The sequence below is a fragment of the Pteropus medius genome, unplaced genomic scaffold (genome assembly GCF_902729225.1).
Source record: "Pteropus medius unplaced genomic scaffold, Ma_sr-lr_union100, whole genome shotgun sequence".
NCBI lineage: Eukaryota > Metazoa > Chordata > Mammalia > Chiroptera > Pteropodidae > Pteropus > Pteropus medius.
In genome coordinates, this window is record NW_024340701.1 from 6,350,559 (window position 1) to 6,370,940 (window position 20,382).

The 20,382-nt window shown below is 41.2% G+C and overlaps 1 protein-coding gene across 2 annotated transcripts in view; it reads right to left on the bottom strand.

The window, feature by feature from the left end:
• The window catches only part of RAB3B (RAB3B, member RAS oncogene family), a 61,618-nt gene that overhangs the window by 6,142 nt on the left and 35,094 nt on the right, over nucleotides 1-20,382 (bottom strand). For both annotated transcript variants that reach the window (XM_039886080.1, XM_039886073.1), the window contains 2 exons: nucleotides 11,904-12,022; nucleotides 8,918-9,042 (listed from right to left, as the gene is read on the bottom strand). In XM_039886080.1, the coding sequence (XP_039742014.1) occupies nucleotides 8,918-9,042; nucleotides 11,904-12,022 (244 nt within the window). The remainder of the gene's footprint in view (nucleotides 1-8,917; nucleotides 9,043-11,903; nucleotides 12,023-20,382) is intronic.

Here is a 20,382-nt window from a genome sequence, read left to right on the forward strand (position 1 = left end):
AGTGTCTCCCTGCTGAGAGTGGTTGGGAGGATTGAGTGAGATGATGGGTAAATGCTGCACAAAAGTTGCTCGTTATAATGAGTTTCTTTCTGCTCCTTTTCTTTCTTCTGCTTCTCTCACTTATTTTTCTTTTTCTCTCTTTTTCATCTTCTCCTGCAAAGAAGAGGAGTTTCTTTCCTCCTCCCTATTATCCTACTGTCCACAAAGAGGGCCAAAGCCCCCAGATACAAACAAGGCTCCTCTTCCCCTGGCCATTCCAGCTTGAAGGCACTCACAACTCCTGCCAGCCTACCTCCAGCTGACAGCTTCTCCTGTAGCCCATTTCCCAGCCTGAAAAAGGCAAGCTGCAGAAGTGCCCGCTAATTGTGGAGGTGTGATGAAGGAGGAACTGCTGACTCATTATCCTTAGGCTGTAGAAATCTAGTCAGCTTCAGAGACCCTCTAGCATGTAGCTTTTCCTTAATGAATATAAAAACTGACTCTCTGGCCTTTCTCTTATTACAAGTGACAGTGTTAAAGGAGGTGGTTGGGCTGGGGGGATGTTGCTTAGGAAAGAGGCATCAGGTAACGAAGTAAATAGGCTTAAACTATCAGTTCAGATGAAGATGAGGACACAGGTCAAGGTCAGGGGCACAAATGCCTTTTAAGGAACTGGCATGGAGGGGAGGATATGCCACATTGTGCACATGGCCAGTGGGAAGAGGTCCAAGAGTCAGACAACCCTGAATTTGAATATAGACTCTGTCAGCTACCAGCTGTGTGACCATAGGCAAGTTGACTGATCTCTCTCAACCTGTTCCCTCATCTGTAGAATGGGGTATATATTACCTACCTCATAGGGTGGTATTGAGAATTAAATGCATGGAAGTATGTGAAGTGATTGGCATGTGGAATACATGGCAATTCGCTTTCCCTTATATTCCTAGCCCACCTTTGTCCCAGCTTCCTTGCCCCTGCATTGTCTCCCAGGACCTTTGGGAAAACCCTCATTTTCGTCATCATTCATTGTCAATCAATAACCCAGGTCTTTCTTGAATATTAACTTTGCACCAGGTCTTGTGATGAGTGCTAGGGGCAAAGGGAGACCCAATCTAATTGTGGAGAAAAGACACACTAATCAAGTGTCAGTTCTTCACATGTGCAGACTCCTTAACAGTTCACAAATACAATTTTAAAACAACCTTGCGAGGGGACCTGAGGTGAGGCAAGGGTTATTACTTGTAATTAACAGATAGGGAAACCAAGGCTCAGAGATGGGGCATAAGCCAAGGCTCTATCCCTTATGCCCCCTTGTCTCCCTCTTAGTTAGAACATTGGCAGAGCACACTGTAACATTTCTAACCCCAGTAAAGTAAACCAGAGGCTGTGCAGAAATGCAGTGGAGGGAGAGTGGCAGGGGAGGAGAGGGGGAGGAATCTTCCAGAAGTTAATGGGGATGGGAGCCTTTAAGGCCAGAAATGAGCAAAGAGCTTCACCTAACTGACTTCTCATTCTTCAGGACTCAGCTTAACTAGGGCCTCTCTATTCTCCTCTGTGCTTCCCTCTGCCATAGTACATAGCACATGTTACCCTGCAAGAAGCCCGTTTGAGAAGGAGCTCCCTGAACAGAGACCATGTCATTTATCTGAGCCCAGCTGGAGTAGGTGCTTGGTGAGTACAGGTTGAATGAATAGATGAATGAAAGGAGTGGGAATGAGCGTGGAGGGCGCAGTCAAGGGGATGTGGACAGTGAAGGCTATAAGCACTCAGTAAAACTAGCATTGCAGTTTCTGCACTGGACACGGGGGACACTGAGGTGAGTCAGACACAGTTCCTACCTTTGAGAAACTCCTAGTCTAGTGTGGGAGATATAGTGATAATATTATAGTGGTAAGTGCTGGAATGGTGGGAGGCCAGGGGATTTTCAGGCCATGAAAGAGGTACTTAAATGAGCCTGGGGGCCAGGGAAGGCTCCTTGAGAAGCTGATCCCTAAGAAGATATCAGCTAGATAAAGACATGTGATCGTGAATATATATGTGAGCACATACATTGTGCAGCATACCACACAGGGAAAACAGCATGAGGACAGATAATGGGGCAAAAAACCAGCCATGGTATATGCTAGAATGACCATAGCAATTTGTTATCATTAGAGCAGAAAGCTCTAATAGGGAGAGATGAAGTAATAGGTGGCTAAACATGGAGAGCTCATATGTCATGCCAAGGACATGTCTTCACTGTCATCTCCAAGGTACCCAAGGTATGAGAACTCTGATTCAAGTAACTAGCTCATGGGCCTAGCCAGCTCATGGGTCTCTTTTGCTAGCAGAACAATTCCAGATGCACCCCCATGCAATTACTGTCAGTCTCCTTGGAAGATTCTTCATTAGAAGGCCCAGACAGTAACCTTTTCCTCAGCTTCATTAGTAAGGATTCTCAGGAGCTGAGAATCTAGTGAGGTCAGGAAGATGACAACTAATTAATCAGACTAGCCCCACCCCACCCCCATCCCCCAAGTCCTTTTTTCCCTATAATTGGCTTCAGAACAATGGGGTTTCTGCTGTCTTGAGTAGGGCCCAATTCTTAACTGAATCTGATATGATTCCTTCTACTCTAAAATGATCATGTTTACCCATCTGGTCCAAAGGTAGCAGTCATAGACCCATAAACCTATAGACTGTATCAAAATTGCCTGCTTCTGAATTTGACCTCAGAATTCTATTCAGAAACTTACAAACCAGCTAAACTTACCTGTCCTCATCTTGACATTGCCCAAGAACATTTCCCCTTCACTTACATGTTCAAATCCGTTCTCCATCCTGTTCTCATACCTCCCCATCTCCATCATATGTCAATCTTCAACTAATACCCTTCTGGTCACTGATGATTTTGACAAGGACTCACTGTCTTCCTTTCCATCCAGGCTTGTTCTCATTCTCAGAAACTTTGGGTTTCACGTGGATGATCCATCCAACACCCTAGACTCTTAACTTATTGATATCTCCTTTCCAGCAGCCTTCTCTTTAATTTTGCTGCAGCTATATTCCTGTCCTTATAGGTTGAGCTATTTTTACTTGCATTTGTGTCACCGGAACTGACAGAAGTTTAATTAGTACAATGTCTAGACTTATCGGCTTAAAACCCATGATCTTGTATGGTTTGGCCTCTGTCTACTTTTCCAGACTCATATTCTTGGCTCACACCACTCTCCAGAAACATCAACATTTTCTTATTTGGTGCCTTTGCTCATGCTGTTATTCTCTAGCTCCTCCTCCATTTACATCTTTATACTCATCCGTGGAATCACTGATTCCAGAGAACCTTCCCTTTCTCTTCCCATTCTAACTCCACAACTCAGAACATACAATGTACCTCTCCCCTGCACTCCCAGGGTACCTTATATGATTGTTTCAGTCACATCCCAATGGGAAAATAGAAATCTTAATATTTAATCCAGAAGGAACAGGTTATACAGGTGATAGAAGAACCAGAGGCCAAATAGAATAGTAAGGAAACCCAAAGATTATCAAAAGCAAGAAAACAAAAAACAAAAACAAATCAAAACATAACAAAATAACTATTACTGGGGCCAAAGGAAGCTAAGACCATGGGAGCAGGAGTCAGAGGAAGAAAGCGGCTGCTACTGGAGGAGGTGGCTAAAGGGAGTGAGGGGTGGAAGGATTATGCAGGTTTCTCCCTTTTCTCCACCCGCAGTACCTGCCAGTGTTTCTCCCTGGCTAACCCAGCCAGAAGCCACTGTCACAGGAGCCTGCAAAACATAGTCTGCAAAGGTCAACACACCAGAGGGGGTTGTAGGAGAGAAGCAGAGCAGGAGAAGGGTGAAGAATGACAGCAAACAGGCTAAAGACTGGCACAGACATCTACCCAAAGGATATTGAAATGATCTCTCTACTATTTTATTTCTCTAGTCGATGAGGATTTTGAGGGCAGGGAACTCATTCACCACTCTGTCCTCAGGATCCATCATGTGTTCAGTGATTGTGGCAGATTATTCACTGCCCTACCTGTAGAGGATTTTACATTCCCTACAGATTGCCAAGTGTCTTGCAGTGCGTTCTTGTGGAAGGATCCCATCTCCCCACTTTGTCGACATCAGATTTGATCGTGTGATTTGTCAATGGATGTGGGCTTTGCAAATCTTGCCAGAAGCTTTAATAAACTTTGTGTGGTTTAGCCATCCCACACTGGATCCTAGAGTAAGAAGACACATGGAACTGAGTCACAGCTGACTTGCAGTGACATGTAATGTAAATGGGAAATAAAAACTTTATCATCTAAGCTACTAACGGAGGTTACGTGTTACCGCAACATAATCTAAGGAAATCTCACTAAGACTGTGACAGAGTAGAAATTTGAAGAGAAACTATGGCAGGCTTTTGTGGAAACAGCCCTGGATGATACAATGGGAGCCCTAGGATTTTGAATCCACAGGCTGAGTTTGAGTACTAGGCCTGCCACCTGCTACCTGTATGACTAGAAGTTATATCATCTTTAAGTGAAAGAAATAAAGACACAAAAGTGTGGCACAGCTCATTATGTGCAAGAAAACACAAGTTGTATGGACTCATCTTCTTCAGTATAATGGAGCTGATGATAATGTAACCTTCCAGGCTAGGAGGGAGGGTGAGGGTCACAAGAGAATGGTTGTGAAAGCACATTGAGAACTATAAGTCACAGCACCAAAGTTAGGTATTAGCAAATGCCAACTAGGTCTTTGTTTCTCTGCAACTAGGCTCAGTGATACAAGGTTTCAATTGTTCATTCCAATCCAAAAAAAAAAAAATTATCAAGCATCTAAAATAAGCAAGGCAGTGTTCAAGGGTCTGTGGAGTCTGAGTGATGAGTAGAAATTGTGTGAATTGAAATCATAGAATCAAAGACGGATAGAGCCAAACAGACCTTCCCATTCAACTGTTTTTTAGCGGAGCAAAATGACACCCAGAGACAGGAAACAAGACGCTCAAGGCCACACAGTAAACTAGTGGCAGAAGCAGAACTACTCAGTCACCTAACTTCTAGTCTAGTGCTTTTATCACTACATTTTGCTGGAGTGAGTGAATGTGTGTGTTTCAAAATCACATTTTAAATGAGTATCTCCTCCCCTAGTAGGCAGGATCACATTTACCTTTTACTAGCCTCCCTGGGTTCTGGCCAGACCCATTCCCAGTCAGATCCAGGAAAGGGACAAGAAGCTCCTTTCTGAAGGGCACAGGGAAACAGATGCCCCCAAATGCCATGCCTTCTGGAAGAGGAGTCCCAAAACTCCTCCACCCTCCCAACAATCCACTTACTTCAGCATCTTTACAACTTCACCCATGTCTCAAGAACTTTGAGGATATAGAAGACCTGTTGCTACTCATAGCTGTAATAAATGCTAGTTGGTGGCCATATCTATACTGTTGGCTGAGTGAGTTGAGAAAAGCTAAAACAAAATCCTAAAGAAGAATCCCATAAAGCAGAGCATGGCACTACTGCACTGGAAAGCAGACCACTGAAACTTACTTAATAGACGGCATAGCAGATGAATAGGACTGGGGTGGAGATGAGGAAGGCTGAGCATCTTCCCTCACTGTTCCCAGACCTGACCACATCCTTGCAAAAATTCTTAACATGGTCCACAAGATCCCACGTGATCTGGTCCCTGCCTACCTCTCCACTCTCCACCTCACACTCTTCTCCCTTGATTGTTTAGTTCCTGTGACATGGCCTTCTTTCAATCTCATGAGTGTTTCAAGCTCTAGCCCACATTAGGCTCATCCTTTTTTTGTTACAGTTTTATTGATTACTATTCACATACCATACAATTCGCCCAATTAAAGTGTACAACTAAATGGTTTTAGGATATTCACATAATTGTGCAACCATCACCACAATCAATTTTAGACTATTTCAGCAACTCAAAAAGAAATCCCACACCCACTAGCTATTCTCCTTCAAGCTCCTCATTCCCCTCAGCTCTGAGCTAACCTACTTTTGTATCTTTCTATATTTGCTTATTCTAAACAGTTCAAATGAATAGAATAATATAATTTATTTTAAAATTTGTGATTGGTCTTGATGTGGAACACTCCCCTCCACCCTCCGCTCTGCATACTCACTATTTGCCTGGCTAACTTTTTCTCATACTTTAGTTCTCAGCTTAAGTGTTACTTTCTCAGATCGCCAGTCTAAAATTAGGTTTCTTGATCTTTTTTTTTTCTTTCTTTCTTTATAGCATTTGTAACTTGTGTTACTTTTATCTGCCTGCCGTTCCTTCCTTTAGGGAACCACTATTTTAAACAGTTGTAGTGGGACTGTAGGTTATAATACTTGCCTCCCCCATTCTGGGACAGACATGTAACTCACAGGTGACCAATCATAGTCTTCCCTGAGATTAATATATGGTGGTTGGGAGAGAGAAGGCTTCTTTTTGCAGGAGTTGGACAGATATGAATCTGGAGCTGCTATCACCCATCTTACCCATGCAGAATTTGGATACAGAAGGAGGCTGAAGGGGTAAGCAAAGCTGAGAAATGGAGAGTGCAGTTGAGTCCTGGGTTTAGTGGACTTCCCAGCTACATGAGTGGATAAATTCTTTTTTTTTTTTTTTTAATTAAAGCTAATTTGACTTGGGATTTTATCACTTGCCATAACAAGAGTCCTAACTCATGCAGAGCTTAACACAATTTTTAACTGCTTTATTGAGACATAATTCACCCATTTATAACAATTAAAATTATATATTTATTTGTATAATTATTCGTTTAATGTCTCTTTATCCATTAGTTCTATGACAGTAAGGATCATAGCTGTTTTGTTCACTGTTGTATCCTAAGTGTCAAAACAGAGCCTACCCCAGAGTATGTGATCAATAAATATTCATTTTTCAATGAGTAAGTGAATAAATGTATAAATGACTGAATATCTACCCTGCTCTAGGTGCCTGGGATAATGAAACAAATTAGACATAACCCTAGCTGCTCTCAAAGTCTCACAGGAGAGAAAAACATGTAGGTAGAAAAGTTCTGGTAAGCAAGAGAGGAAAGCTCGTGAAATTGTACAAGACAGAGATGGGTTACCTTTGCCCACCCAAATCTGACCAATTCGTTAAGGCCCTCTTCAAGTGCCTCCCTAAAACCTTTTACTAAGAATTAATCTCACTTACATCTACGTTCCTACATAAATTTGATAGATCTATACTGCCTCCACTACTTCCTAACTGCACAATTATGATCAAGTTATTTGATCTCTCTGGACTTTATTTTTCAGAATATTGTACATGTCCTATAATACCTACCTTAAAGGGTTATAGTGAGAAATAAATGAGATAATAAATGCAAAGTATTTTATACAATGCCTGGTTCAACATATATCACCTATTATTACCATATTTACTCTATAGTGAGGTTAAGTAGTTAAGAGCACAGGCTCTGGAACCAGACTACTGCTTGGGTTCAAATTCTGACTCTACCTGTTACTAGCTGTGTGACCTTAAGCAAGTTACTCAACTTCGCTGTGCCTGAGTTTTCTCATCTGTTAAAAAAACAACTTAAAGTTAAAAAAGGGTGCATGTCTGAGGGTTTCAGATAGCCTGAGGTCACCTAGGTGTGGGCTTCACCACATGCTTACTGTTCTATGAACCACAGATGAATGGAGGCACTTTCTAGACCTGAGAACCTCTGTGATGGGGTAAGGACAGCACGACCCGAGGCGACTCAACCTCCCTATTTATTAAGCACCTACAGTTTGCTAATTTCTATTCCAGACCATCCTGGGGAATAGGAAAGGGGAGAAAGAAGTATAGGATACTTCCCCGCCACATACACACATAATATATATAATATAAATATATATAACACACAACTCACACTTGTGTATTCTACAGTTTACCCACCGACCAGCCTAAATATTGGTACTATCACTTTAAACTCCTTCTCCTGAAAATTCACAGCACTGTTGTGAGAAATACTTAACGGAGACTGGCTAAAAGCTAAGCAGTATGTCCATTCTTCTAGAAGATTTCTCTAAGGTGCTTTTACATTGGATTCCAATACAGAAAAGAAAAGGCTTCTATTTTAAGCAAGTGTAGGCAGGAGTCCTGCCGTAGGGCCCCCGAGACACACCTCAGGCACCAGGGTCTCAGTGGAGCACAAGGATTAAGATGCTTTAACCTTGGAAAAAGAGCATTACTGAGCTGCATACTTAAACCACATTGTTTCATTCCTTCATATAATTACTTTTGTTGTGAGTTGTATTTTTGGTGAGGAAGCGTCAGTTTACACTGAGAAAACCTGTAAGACACAGCCTACCATGTTCAGTGTTGTAGTTGCTATAAGGATGTTTGATATTAAGGATGTTGTCGCATACAGCATATAAAGTCTGCTCTACAGTTGCCAATGAAGAGCAGTACTTCTCTGAAATAATGGAATTGTTTTCATCTTAAGGACCACATCTGAACCATGTAACTGATTATATTTCCTTTTTTGCAATGGTTGTTAGGAAGCTCAAAGCCAATATTTTGGCCTAACTCTTGCACGTGCCCAAGAATTTACAACATACATACTTATCTCACCCCTGGCTTCCTCTTATTTTCCTCCTACCTTTACTTTCCCTTGGCTTCAGTTTTCTCACTTATTTAGTTTTTTATTGATGAACTATGATAATTTTATAAGATACCTCAAATCTCCTGTGGAAGGAGCTGGTAAAAAAAGAGTTCATAAACTTAAGTTTTACTTACACATTCAATGTAACCAAATATACACATATCATGAATGATGAATTAGTTAAAACAAAGCCCATACGTACATCACGCAAATATAAAACAATACACACAGAGCACATTATGTACATAATTCACAATCACAATACACCCTTAAGGCACACTCCCATGCATACACACACACATACAACATGAACACACACACGTCGTGTACACACCAAGCTGCTCTGCAAGGAGCCGGCCCTTTTCAGTGGGAACAACCCTTTCTTCTTCCATATCACACTTGTTCCCCACCAGGATAACCTGCGCATTGTCCCAGGAGTAGGTCTTGATCTGAGTGGCCCTAAAGAGAGACAGAGAGAAGGCTATAAATGACACTTTCCTAGGCTGAAAAGGACTCTGTGAAGCTTGAAGAAACCAATTCCCTTCCATGGGGATAGCAACACCCAAGTTACTGTCAATTAATTCAGCTGACGACAGACAGACAGATACCTACCCCTATCGGCTGTCACAGATGCTGACACCTGAGCCTTAGTTGCACATCTTACGTAGCTCTTTGGATCCCTCCTCTAAAATGTCTACCTGACTACATCCTTAAAAGCTTTCTCTGCCCTCTTCCACTCCCCACTAGCAATGCAATGAAGTCTAGATCCCTCGTTAGGCGTTTAAGACCATTCATGTCCTATCTCTCCAGCCTCATCACCTTCCACTTTACAAACCGTCTCTCCCATTCCCCAAATGCTTTTCCATGGCTTACACCTTTGCCTATACTAGGAATTCCTTTCCCACACTGACTCACCCTCCAGGGTCCAGTGCTAATCCCACAATTCCTTACAGAGAGGCTTCCCCAGGCCGAGCTAGCCTCTCCCTCCTCCTCTGTGAGTCATAAACCTTCACCAAGGCCTTAGATCATGAGTATTTGTAGAAACCAAAATGTCAGCAGTGGTTTCCTTCACACACAATGATGATTATATGAAACTTCTAAAACAATAGTTTTCTACACTTTATAAATTTTTGAAAGTAAGCATGTTTTATTTCTATAATTAGAAACAAAATTTTAACAGAGGGAATAAAATAGGACCCTTATATATTGTGGAGACATCTTTTTGTGGGGATGGGCGTAACTCTGTCCTCAACCACTCCATCAGGTAGAAACAATTACTTTCCCTTTTGCTCCCCTACGTGTTTACTGTAGCTACTGTTACATTTGGCTGAACTTATCTGTCCTTCCTTTGAGGGCAGAGACAGGCTTATTCATCCTTGGAGTGCCAGCTCTCAGCACAGAGCAGAGTAGTTGTCGGTGAATGTCTGATGAATGAATAAACCAGCAAATAGTTAATCCTGAAAGTATAACCCTATCCTGACATTGACCCTCAATCTGATTCAATCCTAACTACAACCTGGATCTATTACTGGTGACCCTGTTCCTAAAGCTGATCCCACCACCAACCTTCTCTTTAAGCTAAGAAGCCATTCCCTCAAAAGATGGGATTCACTTAATCAACATTTGTTGTAAACCAACAAAGAGCTAGGTTCCATGCTGGACACTGGGATTTAGATGGCAGGTGGGAGTTAGGCTGGGATCAAGTTTTTCAGAGGCAAAACTCAAAGACCAGGGCTTGGGAGAGATGGCCACTTAGTTAGTCTTCAGCCTCAAGGCAGTAACTAGAGCCAACTCTCCATATTTCCCCATGCTACTCTTCCTGTCATTTTCCTCCTTCCTCCCACCCCATCCACTCTCAGCTCCCAGATTAGCAACTCAGGTTATTCTTGGAGGAATCATCACCAGGTGTTAGAGTCACTGTGTTCCTGAGGCAGAATGAGTACGAACTGATGGAGAAAGGGAAGGAGGTCAAGACCAACAAGGAATGAACAGTGTGGAGACACTTAAAGAAAAAGCTAATCACTCCATGGGGACAGGTGGAAGGAGCAGGAAGGACGGGATAAAAATCATGACTGGAGGAAAGAGAGAGAATAAGAAAGAAAGAAAGGAGGAGAAAAAAAGAGGATTACAGAGAAGAGAGAGGAAGGGAAGGAGAAAGAGGAAAGGTAGAGAGAAGTTGTTAAAGGGAACGGGGAGAAAGAAGGAATAAGCAGATGACAGTGAGGCTGAGAAAGAGAACACAGGCCATGAATGACAGACACATGGGTGGCCCCCTGGACTGCTGTTCAAAACAGGTGGGGGAGTGGGGGAATACAGCAAGCAGCCTGCAAGGTCACTCTCAATTCAAGGCTCCAAGACACCAGTAGTGCTCCACATAGTCATGGCAACTGTTCCTGGGGAGAAGGGAAGTCCACAAAGGGCAGCTGTTAGCAAAAGGGTGCAGGAGAAAAGCTTGGCACTGGCCAGCACTGCTGCTGTGTGCCTGGCCTGCTCAGTCTCTTATTCTAAAGAAGAGCTAAATACAACTGCTCCGCCTTCTCCTATCTTCATTCTTTCCACTCTTAGGGGCAAGAGTCCTGGCGCCTCCTTTTCACTGTCCTTCCCCACATGCTTCCTTCTCCCTGTAAGTTATGCTCCAGGAAGAAAGATGTAAGTTGTTCAGATGTTGCACCTCTGGGGAGCTGTGCTGATTTCCATTGTAAATTGAATCTTTGCCAAGTTGGACTGGATGCGCTCTTGGACCCCTGACCTAGCCCAAGAATAAACTTTATAGAGAAAGCAGTATGTGAACTCACTTAGCGATGTCCAGAATGACCTTTCCAAAACACTAATCTAAACCTGTTGTTTCCCTGTTCAAATGTCATCACTGTGGGATAAAATCCAAACTCCTTACCCCAGCATACAAAATCCTTCATGACCTCTGCTCTTCCGATCAGCTCATCTACCTTCTTGTCTTTGCACATCTGTATTCTTTTCCTGGAACATTCTTATCTATATCCTCTCTGGCTAACTCCTGCTCATCTTACAAAATGCAGCATATGTGTCAGCAAATCCAGGACATCTTCCCTGACTCCCCAAGTTGGGTCAGAGTCCTCTACTGGGTTCCATAGCCTGGTGTCTCTCTTCATCACTGTAACTGTCACATGATATTTTCATTGCCTACTTACTGATCTGTTCTCTCACCGGTGAATTCCTTGAGGCCAGGAACCATGTCTATTTCATCCAGATTTTTGTAATACATACCACCGGGCCTACGCATTAGGTTTTCTTGAACAGTCTGGTGAATGAATGAATAATGAATGAATGAATGAATCTCATACCAGTCTTGGACAGCATTGAAGGACTCCTCGTTGGTAATGTCATACATCAGAATAAAGCCCATGGCCCCGCGGTAATAGGCTGTGGTGATGGTCCGGTACCGCTCCTGCCCAGCTGTGTCCTGGGTGGGAAAAGGAAAGAGTCAGCCTCCTAGAAAGTCTACTTTTGTTCCTAGAAAGTCCCCAGAACAATTAACTAATAATTCAAGGTATATTTAAGGAGTATCTATTAGTATCTTGTATTATACTTGGTAACTAGAATATAATGGTTTTTAAAACCTCATAGACATTATTAAGAAAATTATTAAAATCCCAGTAGAAAAATGGGCAAAAGGAATAAACAATTCCAAGAAGAAATGTAAATGGATATTTATTATTATGTAAAAAACGTTTTAACTTTATTTTTAATTATAGTTCCCATTATAGGCAAGACTGTGCAACCTCACACCTGCTCATGGGAATGGAACTTGGTTCAGTCTTTCTGGAAATCAGTTTGGAAGTGTCAAGAGCATTAAAAATATTTGTATCCTTCAGCCCAGAAATTTTCTTTCTAAAAACTTGCCCTATAAAATTAGAAAATCAGAAAAATACCTATGCATAAAAATGTTTGTTACCACTTTATTTAAATAGTGAAAAAGTATCATCAATTCGTATATTCAACAACAGGAGAGTGGTTAAAATATAAGAATTTATTGCGTTTATTTTTGTAAGAATATTTAATTACACGGGATAATGCTTATATGTGTGATATAATATCAGTTTTGTAACTATATGCAGAGAAGAAGACTAAAGAAACACATCAAAAATTAACAGTTATCTCTATATGAGAGACAAGAATTACTAGGACTTTAATTTTCTTCATGTATTTTTATTTTCTTTACAATAAGCATGTGTTACTCTTACATAAGGAGAATAAATAAACTTTTTACCAAAAAAAAAAAAAATGACTAAGACAATTCCTTATCTCAAGCAGCTCACAATCTAGTTGAAAGGACAAACATGTAAGCAAATGAACAAAAACAAGACCAACAGCAAGGTGTTATTTGGAGCACACAGGGATGCTTCACAAATGTCTATACAGTCTTTATGTGAGGGACGAGCCAATCTTTCATTACAGATTTAGAGTGTGTGATGTTTCAGCACATATAAAACATTTCCTCATATATTAGCTCATTTAAATTTTATGAAATCCCTACAAGGTAGGTGTTATTAGTATTTATATATTATCATTGAGAATGCAAAAAAGTAGATAGAATAACTGAATTTCCCAAGGTCTCAAAGCTGGCAACAAAAGCTATGCCTTAAATCCAGGATTTCTGATTCCAAGTCCATTGCACATACTACTATACCTCAATCAATGAAAGATTTATCTACAAGCACTTATTGAACACTATCTATAACGATAACAACAAACAATGGGAACAATAATAATTACAGCATCTCGTTATTTGTACATATGTTGTACCTCTTATCCACAAACCTTAGAAAAACCCTGTAGGGTATATATTATTGCTCCAATTTACAGATGAGGAAACTGAGATTCAGAGAGATTGCCCTTAAGTGTAAGAATTGGGATTCGAAACAAGTCTGTCTGACTCCTACACTTATTATAGTATACTGTTTTGGCCATGAGCCATACTTTGTGTGATATAAAAACAGAATAGGCAGTATCCCTGCCCTCAGTAAGTCTCAGTAAAAGAGTAGAAGTGGCCAAAACATGCCATAACGAACTGATAATTAGCAATATATGGTAGTATGTCATCAGTACTAGATAATTTGTATAAAGAAAATGTGTCACACAAGTCAAGTAAGGCAGAATCGTGGTGGTTTTAGGTAGTTATGGAAGATACCAAAGCAGAGATAGTGTATTAGTTAGGATAGATTGGGTTATTCAGTAACAAGCAAACACAAATCTCAACAGCTTAAACAAGGTTTTATTTTTCACCATTGTTACATATCCAATAAGGGTTGGCTAGGTGCTCTGTTTTTTGTCTTCCTTATTCCAAAATGAAGATTGATAGAGTAGCTACCAGAGGGAAAGAAAGTGTGTAAATCATGTGTTGGCTCTTAAAACTTTCACTTTTACCATTTCACTGGCCAGAGCAAGTCACATGTCCACACCCAAGAAAGTACAATCCTATATGTCCAGGAGGGGAACTGGAAATGTGATAGACAGCAGAATGACTTCCATAGGTGAATCTGTGCCAGAAGTAGCACCTGAGGATGTTCTTATTTGGCAATAGAAGAACAGGGACTTTTCTAAAGAAGAATTTCCAAGCAGTGAAGTGAAGAAAGGGTATTTTGGCAGAAGAAAAAGTTGTTGTCAGTGAATACTCCAGAAGAATGTAAGAAATGATGGGAAATGGGAAATGGATAGGTGATGAAGCTAGAAAGAGCTTTGAATGCTCTGCTATGGGCTATGGACTTTATCTTTTAGGATCAAAGATTTTGAGGCAGGGGAATAACATGATTAGATCTGAACTGTAGACAAACAATTCTGACTGTGATGTGGAGAATGGACTAGAAAATGAAAAGATTGGAAGCAGAAAGGCTAGTTAGGAGATCTTTGTAGTGGTTTAGGTGAGACCTGATCAGGATTTGAACTAGAGTAGTAGCAATAGGGATGGAGTAGAACCAGATTCAAGAGGTATTTAAGAGGTGAATTATAGGGCGTGGTGACAGATTAGATGTGAAGAGAAGAAATCAAAGATAACAGTTATGTTTATGGCAGGGCTCAGCTTCCCCATATCCTCATCAATTCAGCTCTGCCCAGACTTGCACAGTGTTACTCAGCCAAACAAAATCTGCATTTAACACATCCACTATCCTTGGAGAGCATATGAATCACTATCTCCTTTTCGTTGAGCATGGTCTTTGGGTATCTTACTCTTCACCTCAAGGAGCTTATCAGAGTATTTCTTCTGACCATATACAGTACTTCTCCCTAAGAGTTCTGGCAAATATAATTTTCTCTAGCTGGTGAGTGAGTGAATGGATGAATGAATTAATGAATAAATGAAGAGATGGATGAGTGAGTGAGTGAGCAAGTGAGCGAGCAAATGAGTGAGCATTTAACACAATCTTAGGCCCTACTGAGAGAAATATTCACTGTCTGCCATATCTACAAAAAAGCTCTGTGTGTGTGTGCCTACGAAATAGTGCAGCAGTATTTGATCCACCCCTCCCATACTCTGGTTTCTGCTTCCTGAGCTCCTCAGAGCCAACACTATAGATGAGACTGCCCTGCCCTCCCGCCCACCCCCCCCTCCCCCCCACAGATCAGTAGGCTGGAGCCTTAAATCTTGTCTTCTAGAGTTTAGAATTAAGCTGCTCTTCCAGACTGGTGATCTAGAGGCCCAGGCAGGATTTCTGAGCAACTGCACTGCCACCAGGTCTCAACTCTCCTCACTTTGCCTGCGTTATACCATTTCTCTGGAGAGTTTTTAGTCTCCCATCTCTGCCTGAAGCCTGGCCTTGTGTCCCAGCTCTTTGACAGAAGAGTCCTGTTAACCAGTTGTTGTCTAATTAATTGGAACTCCTGGTATAGAATAATAAATGAGCTTGGACATGGAACCAGTTTCATCTCTGTACTTTCAGTGCCTAGCACAGGGCTGGGCACACAGTAGAGATTCAATCACCACTTGCTAAACAAAAGGCCATATAGTTTTGAGGTTAAAAGCATGGTCTCTGGAGTTAGACTTCTGAGTGTGAATCCCTGTTCTACCACTTACTATGTGACTAAGGGAGGCAGTCGCTAAAGTGGCTCCCAGTGATCACCATCTCCAGGTATTCATACTCTTGTGTAATCACCTCGTTGGGCAATTACCTTTTGGGGCCTTCATTTCTTTGTCTATAAAATAGGAATAACAACAATGCCTTACTTCATAAAGTTATTGTGAAGATTAAGAAAGTTGTTACATCTAAAATGCCTTGAACAATTCCTAGTATGGAGTAAGTGCCTGATAGGCATCAGTTACTATTCTTGCACTTCCAGAGTAAGCCCCAGGAGCAGGTTCCCAGGGTCTGCCTGCCTGGAGTGGATGAGTCTCATGCCACAAGTCACTTCCATTCAAACCTGCCCAGGGCTGCCTCCAGCCAAAGTGTCAGTGTAAAGATTCCATCAAAGAGTAGCAAATTGCCAGACAGAAAGGGAATGCATGAGTGTAAGAGTTGAGCAGGCCTTGGCTTAACTCCCATTCTGCATTCACCACCTATGTAATTTTGGACAGCTTGGTTTTTTCATCTCTCAGGCTCTGTTTCCTCACATTTGGAATAGAAACGATAATGCCTACTTTGTAGGGTGTTTGTAATGAAAGAAGGTATTGTTTTGTTTTAGTTATTTTTACTTATTTTTTAAAATAATTTTTTTTTATTTTTCAATTGCAGTTGACATACAATGTTATATTAGTTTCAGGTATATAACATGGTTTTCAGACATTTATATAACTTACAAAGTGATCACCCTGATAAACGTAGTACCCATCTGACACCATACATAGTTATTACAATATTATCGACTATGTTCCTTATGCTGTACTTTACATCTCCATGATTATTTTGTAACTACCAATTTGTACTTCTTAATCCCTTCTCATTTTTCACCGACCTCCCGAACCCCCTCTCATCTGGCCACCATCAAAATGTTCTGTATATCTCTGAGTTTGTTCTGTTCTGTTTGATTATTTTGTTCTTTAGATTCCACATGTAAGTGAAATCATATGGCATTTGTCTTTCTCTGTCTCAGTTACTCCACTCAGCACAATACCCTCTAGGTCCATCCATGTTGTTGCAAATGGCAAGATTTCATTCTTTTTATGGCTGAGTAATATTCCATTTTATAACTGTACCACCTCTTTATCCATTCATCCATTAATGGATACCAAGGTTGTCTCCATATCTTGATTATTGTAAATAATGCTGCAATGAACAGATGGATGCATATATCCCTTTGAAGGAGTATTTTAGATTTCTTCAGATAAATACCCAAAAGTGGGATTACTGGGTCTTTCTTTATCTCTTGTTATAGCCTTTGAAATAGGTGTTTTTTAAAATGTCTAGCTCATAATAAGTACTCAAACATGAGAATTTATCATTTTCATAATTATTTAATTTTTCTAAGCCTTAGTTTCCTCATTGGTGAAGTGGTGATAATAATATCAACCTTGAAGTGGTTGTGTGAGGATTAAAGATACTGGATGGATAGAGCCTGGCAGAGTGCCAGGCACATAGTAGGTGCTCATTAAAGCTCATAGTAGCTGCTGCTATTACCATCGATATTGTTATTGTTGTTTTACCTAAAGAAAAGCTAGATTGGAAACAACAACAATCCGGCTCTCACTATCCTGTGCTGAATGGAAAGTGGCCCAGAGAACCGCTCCTGAACCTCCTCTCTTTTATTTTTAAAAATCACTTTGACGAACATTGATTCCCCTCCCACTGATGAGATTCAGAAATAGAACCAGAGAGGAGACAGGAAAGAGGAGAAAGAAAGAGGCATGACTCACTCACTAGCTACTTGAGGAAAGAGACCATGTCATCAAGAGCAATCAATTCACTTCTAAGAAACAGACATTCATTGAACTCTTCATATGGGCAGAGCATTTAGCCAGAGAGTGAACAGCAGGGTGAGCAAGCCACTACTCTGGCTTCCAGTAGCCCTGTCAGTGTGGCAGACAGACACATGGGCAAGGGGGAAGGGAGCTAACATCAACTGAATACCTACTATGTGCCAGGCACTTTGATAAGTGCCTTATATATGAGATCTCATTTATTATTTGTAGCAACAAAATAAAACGGCTAGTTGAGCATAGTTATATGACAGGCATTATGCTAAGCACTTTTCCTATTATATTTAATTTTCAAAACAGCCTTGAAATACTGTTATTTCTATTTACAGATGAGGAAAGTTTAAATAATTCACCTCTGATTTTGCAACCAGTTCATGGCAGACTGTGCTTTCCCCAGGACGCCCTTTACTCCACATTATTTCTCCTAATCGTTACATCATCCTGAAGCAGGACAAGTTTGAGTCCTCATTCTATATGTAAATTAACTGAGGGTCACAGAAATTAAGTAAATTGCTAGAGTTATGAGCTATAAGGAGGCAGAGTCAGGATTCAAATTCTGTTTTTTGACCAAAGCCTGTGCATTTTCAACACAACCTACAGCCCAGCCAGAATGTATATTTTAGATCCCCTTCTGCTCCCCAGGACAGGAAGTAGCACACTCCGCAGCCTCCCAGATAGGAGGTTCTCCAACCATGTCTAAGGCTTCCCGGGGCCAACAATCTCCCCTTCACCCAGGGGTAAGCCTGGAAATCACCCACGAAGCTAAAATGGAATCATGTGTCTGGCACAAAGGTTATGTGTAACCAATGTTAGTTATCTTCTCTATTTTCCATTGCATCAACAGATCCTTCATTTCTTTCTGGAATTTCCTCATGGTCTCCCACACATGCCATACTCATTTCTGCTTCATATTTCTGTTTGTACTACTCTCTCTGCCATATATGCCCTCTCCCAGCTCCTTCATTGGTCTTGACTATCAGGTTGTTGAATTCTAAGGTTAAGAGGACACCTTAAAAGTTATCCAATCCACCTACTCACTCAAAATAGGAATTCCTTCCACAGCATACTTGTATTTAGTGTTTCCAATGTTGGATGCCCACCCTTAAAAGGCAGCCATCCTACTGATTAATAGTTCTGATTATTAGAACATTTCTTCCTTCTATTGGGCTGAAATCTGCATGTGGTAATTTCTATCTATTGATTTAATTCTGTTCTCTGGAGACACAAAGAATAAATCTAAATTTTCACTCATATGGCAGCCCTCCAAATATGTAAAACCTATGTTTGTTTAGCTCTTAGAGTTTACACAGTATTTTCTTATCTCAGTTAATTCCCAGAGAAATCCTGTGAGAGAAGGACCAATATCCTCATTCCACAAAAAAGGCAACTGAGACTTAAAGAAGTGAAAGACAGCGAATGATGAAAAGGAGTTTCAATAAAGCCAGGTCTTCTGGCTCCAAGAGACCAGTGCTCTTTGAAAATGCTACATATCTGTTTTAAATCACCTGTCACAGGGACCTTGACAATTAGCAGAATGACCAAAACAGTCGTAGGAACCTGAAACTGTACCACAGGAGGAACAACTAAAGGAAGGAAGATGTTTAGTTCTCTGGGAAAGAGTACTGCTTTCTTCAAATATCTAAAGTGCCTTATGGGTTTTCTTTTCTTTTCCTTTCTTTTCTGTCAGATCTTCTGTGGGTGCTGATTCTGGGTGTTGGCTAGGTGCTGAAGATCAAAGGATGAATACAACACAATACCTGCTTGAAGTCTACAGTGACGGTTTACTGTAGAAGGTAAACACACATTGGATGGGGATTCTGAAGTGGGAAGGCCCATTCCCCTGGAGCCTTTGTAGCGCCTTTCCTTGAGGCAGCACTCTTCCTCTGGAGCTCAGCTCAGCACAGACGCTGCCCTGACCATCCTGGCAAAGTCAAATGCTCCAATTTATATGCTCCCCTGGCACCATGTGCTTCTCCTTTGTAGCACTCATCTTCACTGTAATTTTGTATTTATTTGTGTAATTACTTGATTAAGGTCTGTCTCCCCTGCCAAATTGCAAGTGCCACAAGAACAGGATGTCTGGTTTTGCTTACCATGGTGTCTGGCACAGCACTGGCACATAGGATGGGGGAGGTTTCCAATAAAGACTTGTTGAAAGGATGGATTTATTGGGTGTATGGAACGAATTTTCGGTAGAGCACACTGAATGTCAGATGTGTCTTTCTAAAATTCAAATTTCATCATCTCTCTCTCAATTTAAATCCCTTCCTTGTCTTCCTACAGTGCACAAGATGGGGCCACAGGATGTGGTCCAAGCTTCTCATTTCGACATACAGACCCTTCAGAATTGAGCTCAGGTTTCCCTTCTGGTTCCTTCCCTCTTATTCCTCCATTGAACTAGTGAGTTTCCTTTGCCTAACTACATGTGGTTTCCCAAACACGCTGCTCCTTCGCAGCCCTGGGCCTTATGCCGATACGCTGATCTTTGTCTGCAGTCCCCTTCTCTTTTATATTTCACAACCTTATTCAAAGGTCACATCCTCTCTGAAGCTTTCTCTGACTTCCTCTCTCCCGCAAATTAACTTTCTTTACCTTTTAATGGTTTGGCTTTATATCATTGCACACATCCCATTGATTATAGTTACTGGCTTCTTTGTCTCCTCTTTTAGATTATGAGCATTTTGAGACCCACTCTTATATTTTGCTAAATCCAAGGCACTCAATTTTAGCACCTGGTACACAGTAGGCACTTAATAAGAATGCTGCAAATGAAACTCAAGGGCTGACTATGCGCTGAGTAGGGGAAAACTCATTTAGAACCCCAGGATTGATTGGAAAAGGATCTGTGAGATCATACACTTCCTTTTTCTGGTTCCTTTCCGTGTTATAGACCAAAGGGGGAGGCCCAGAGAAGT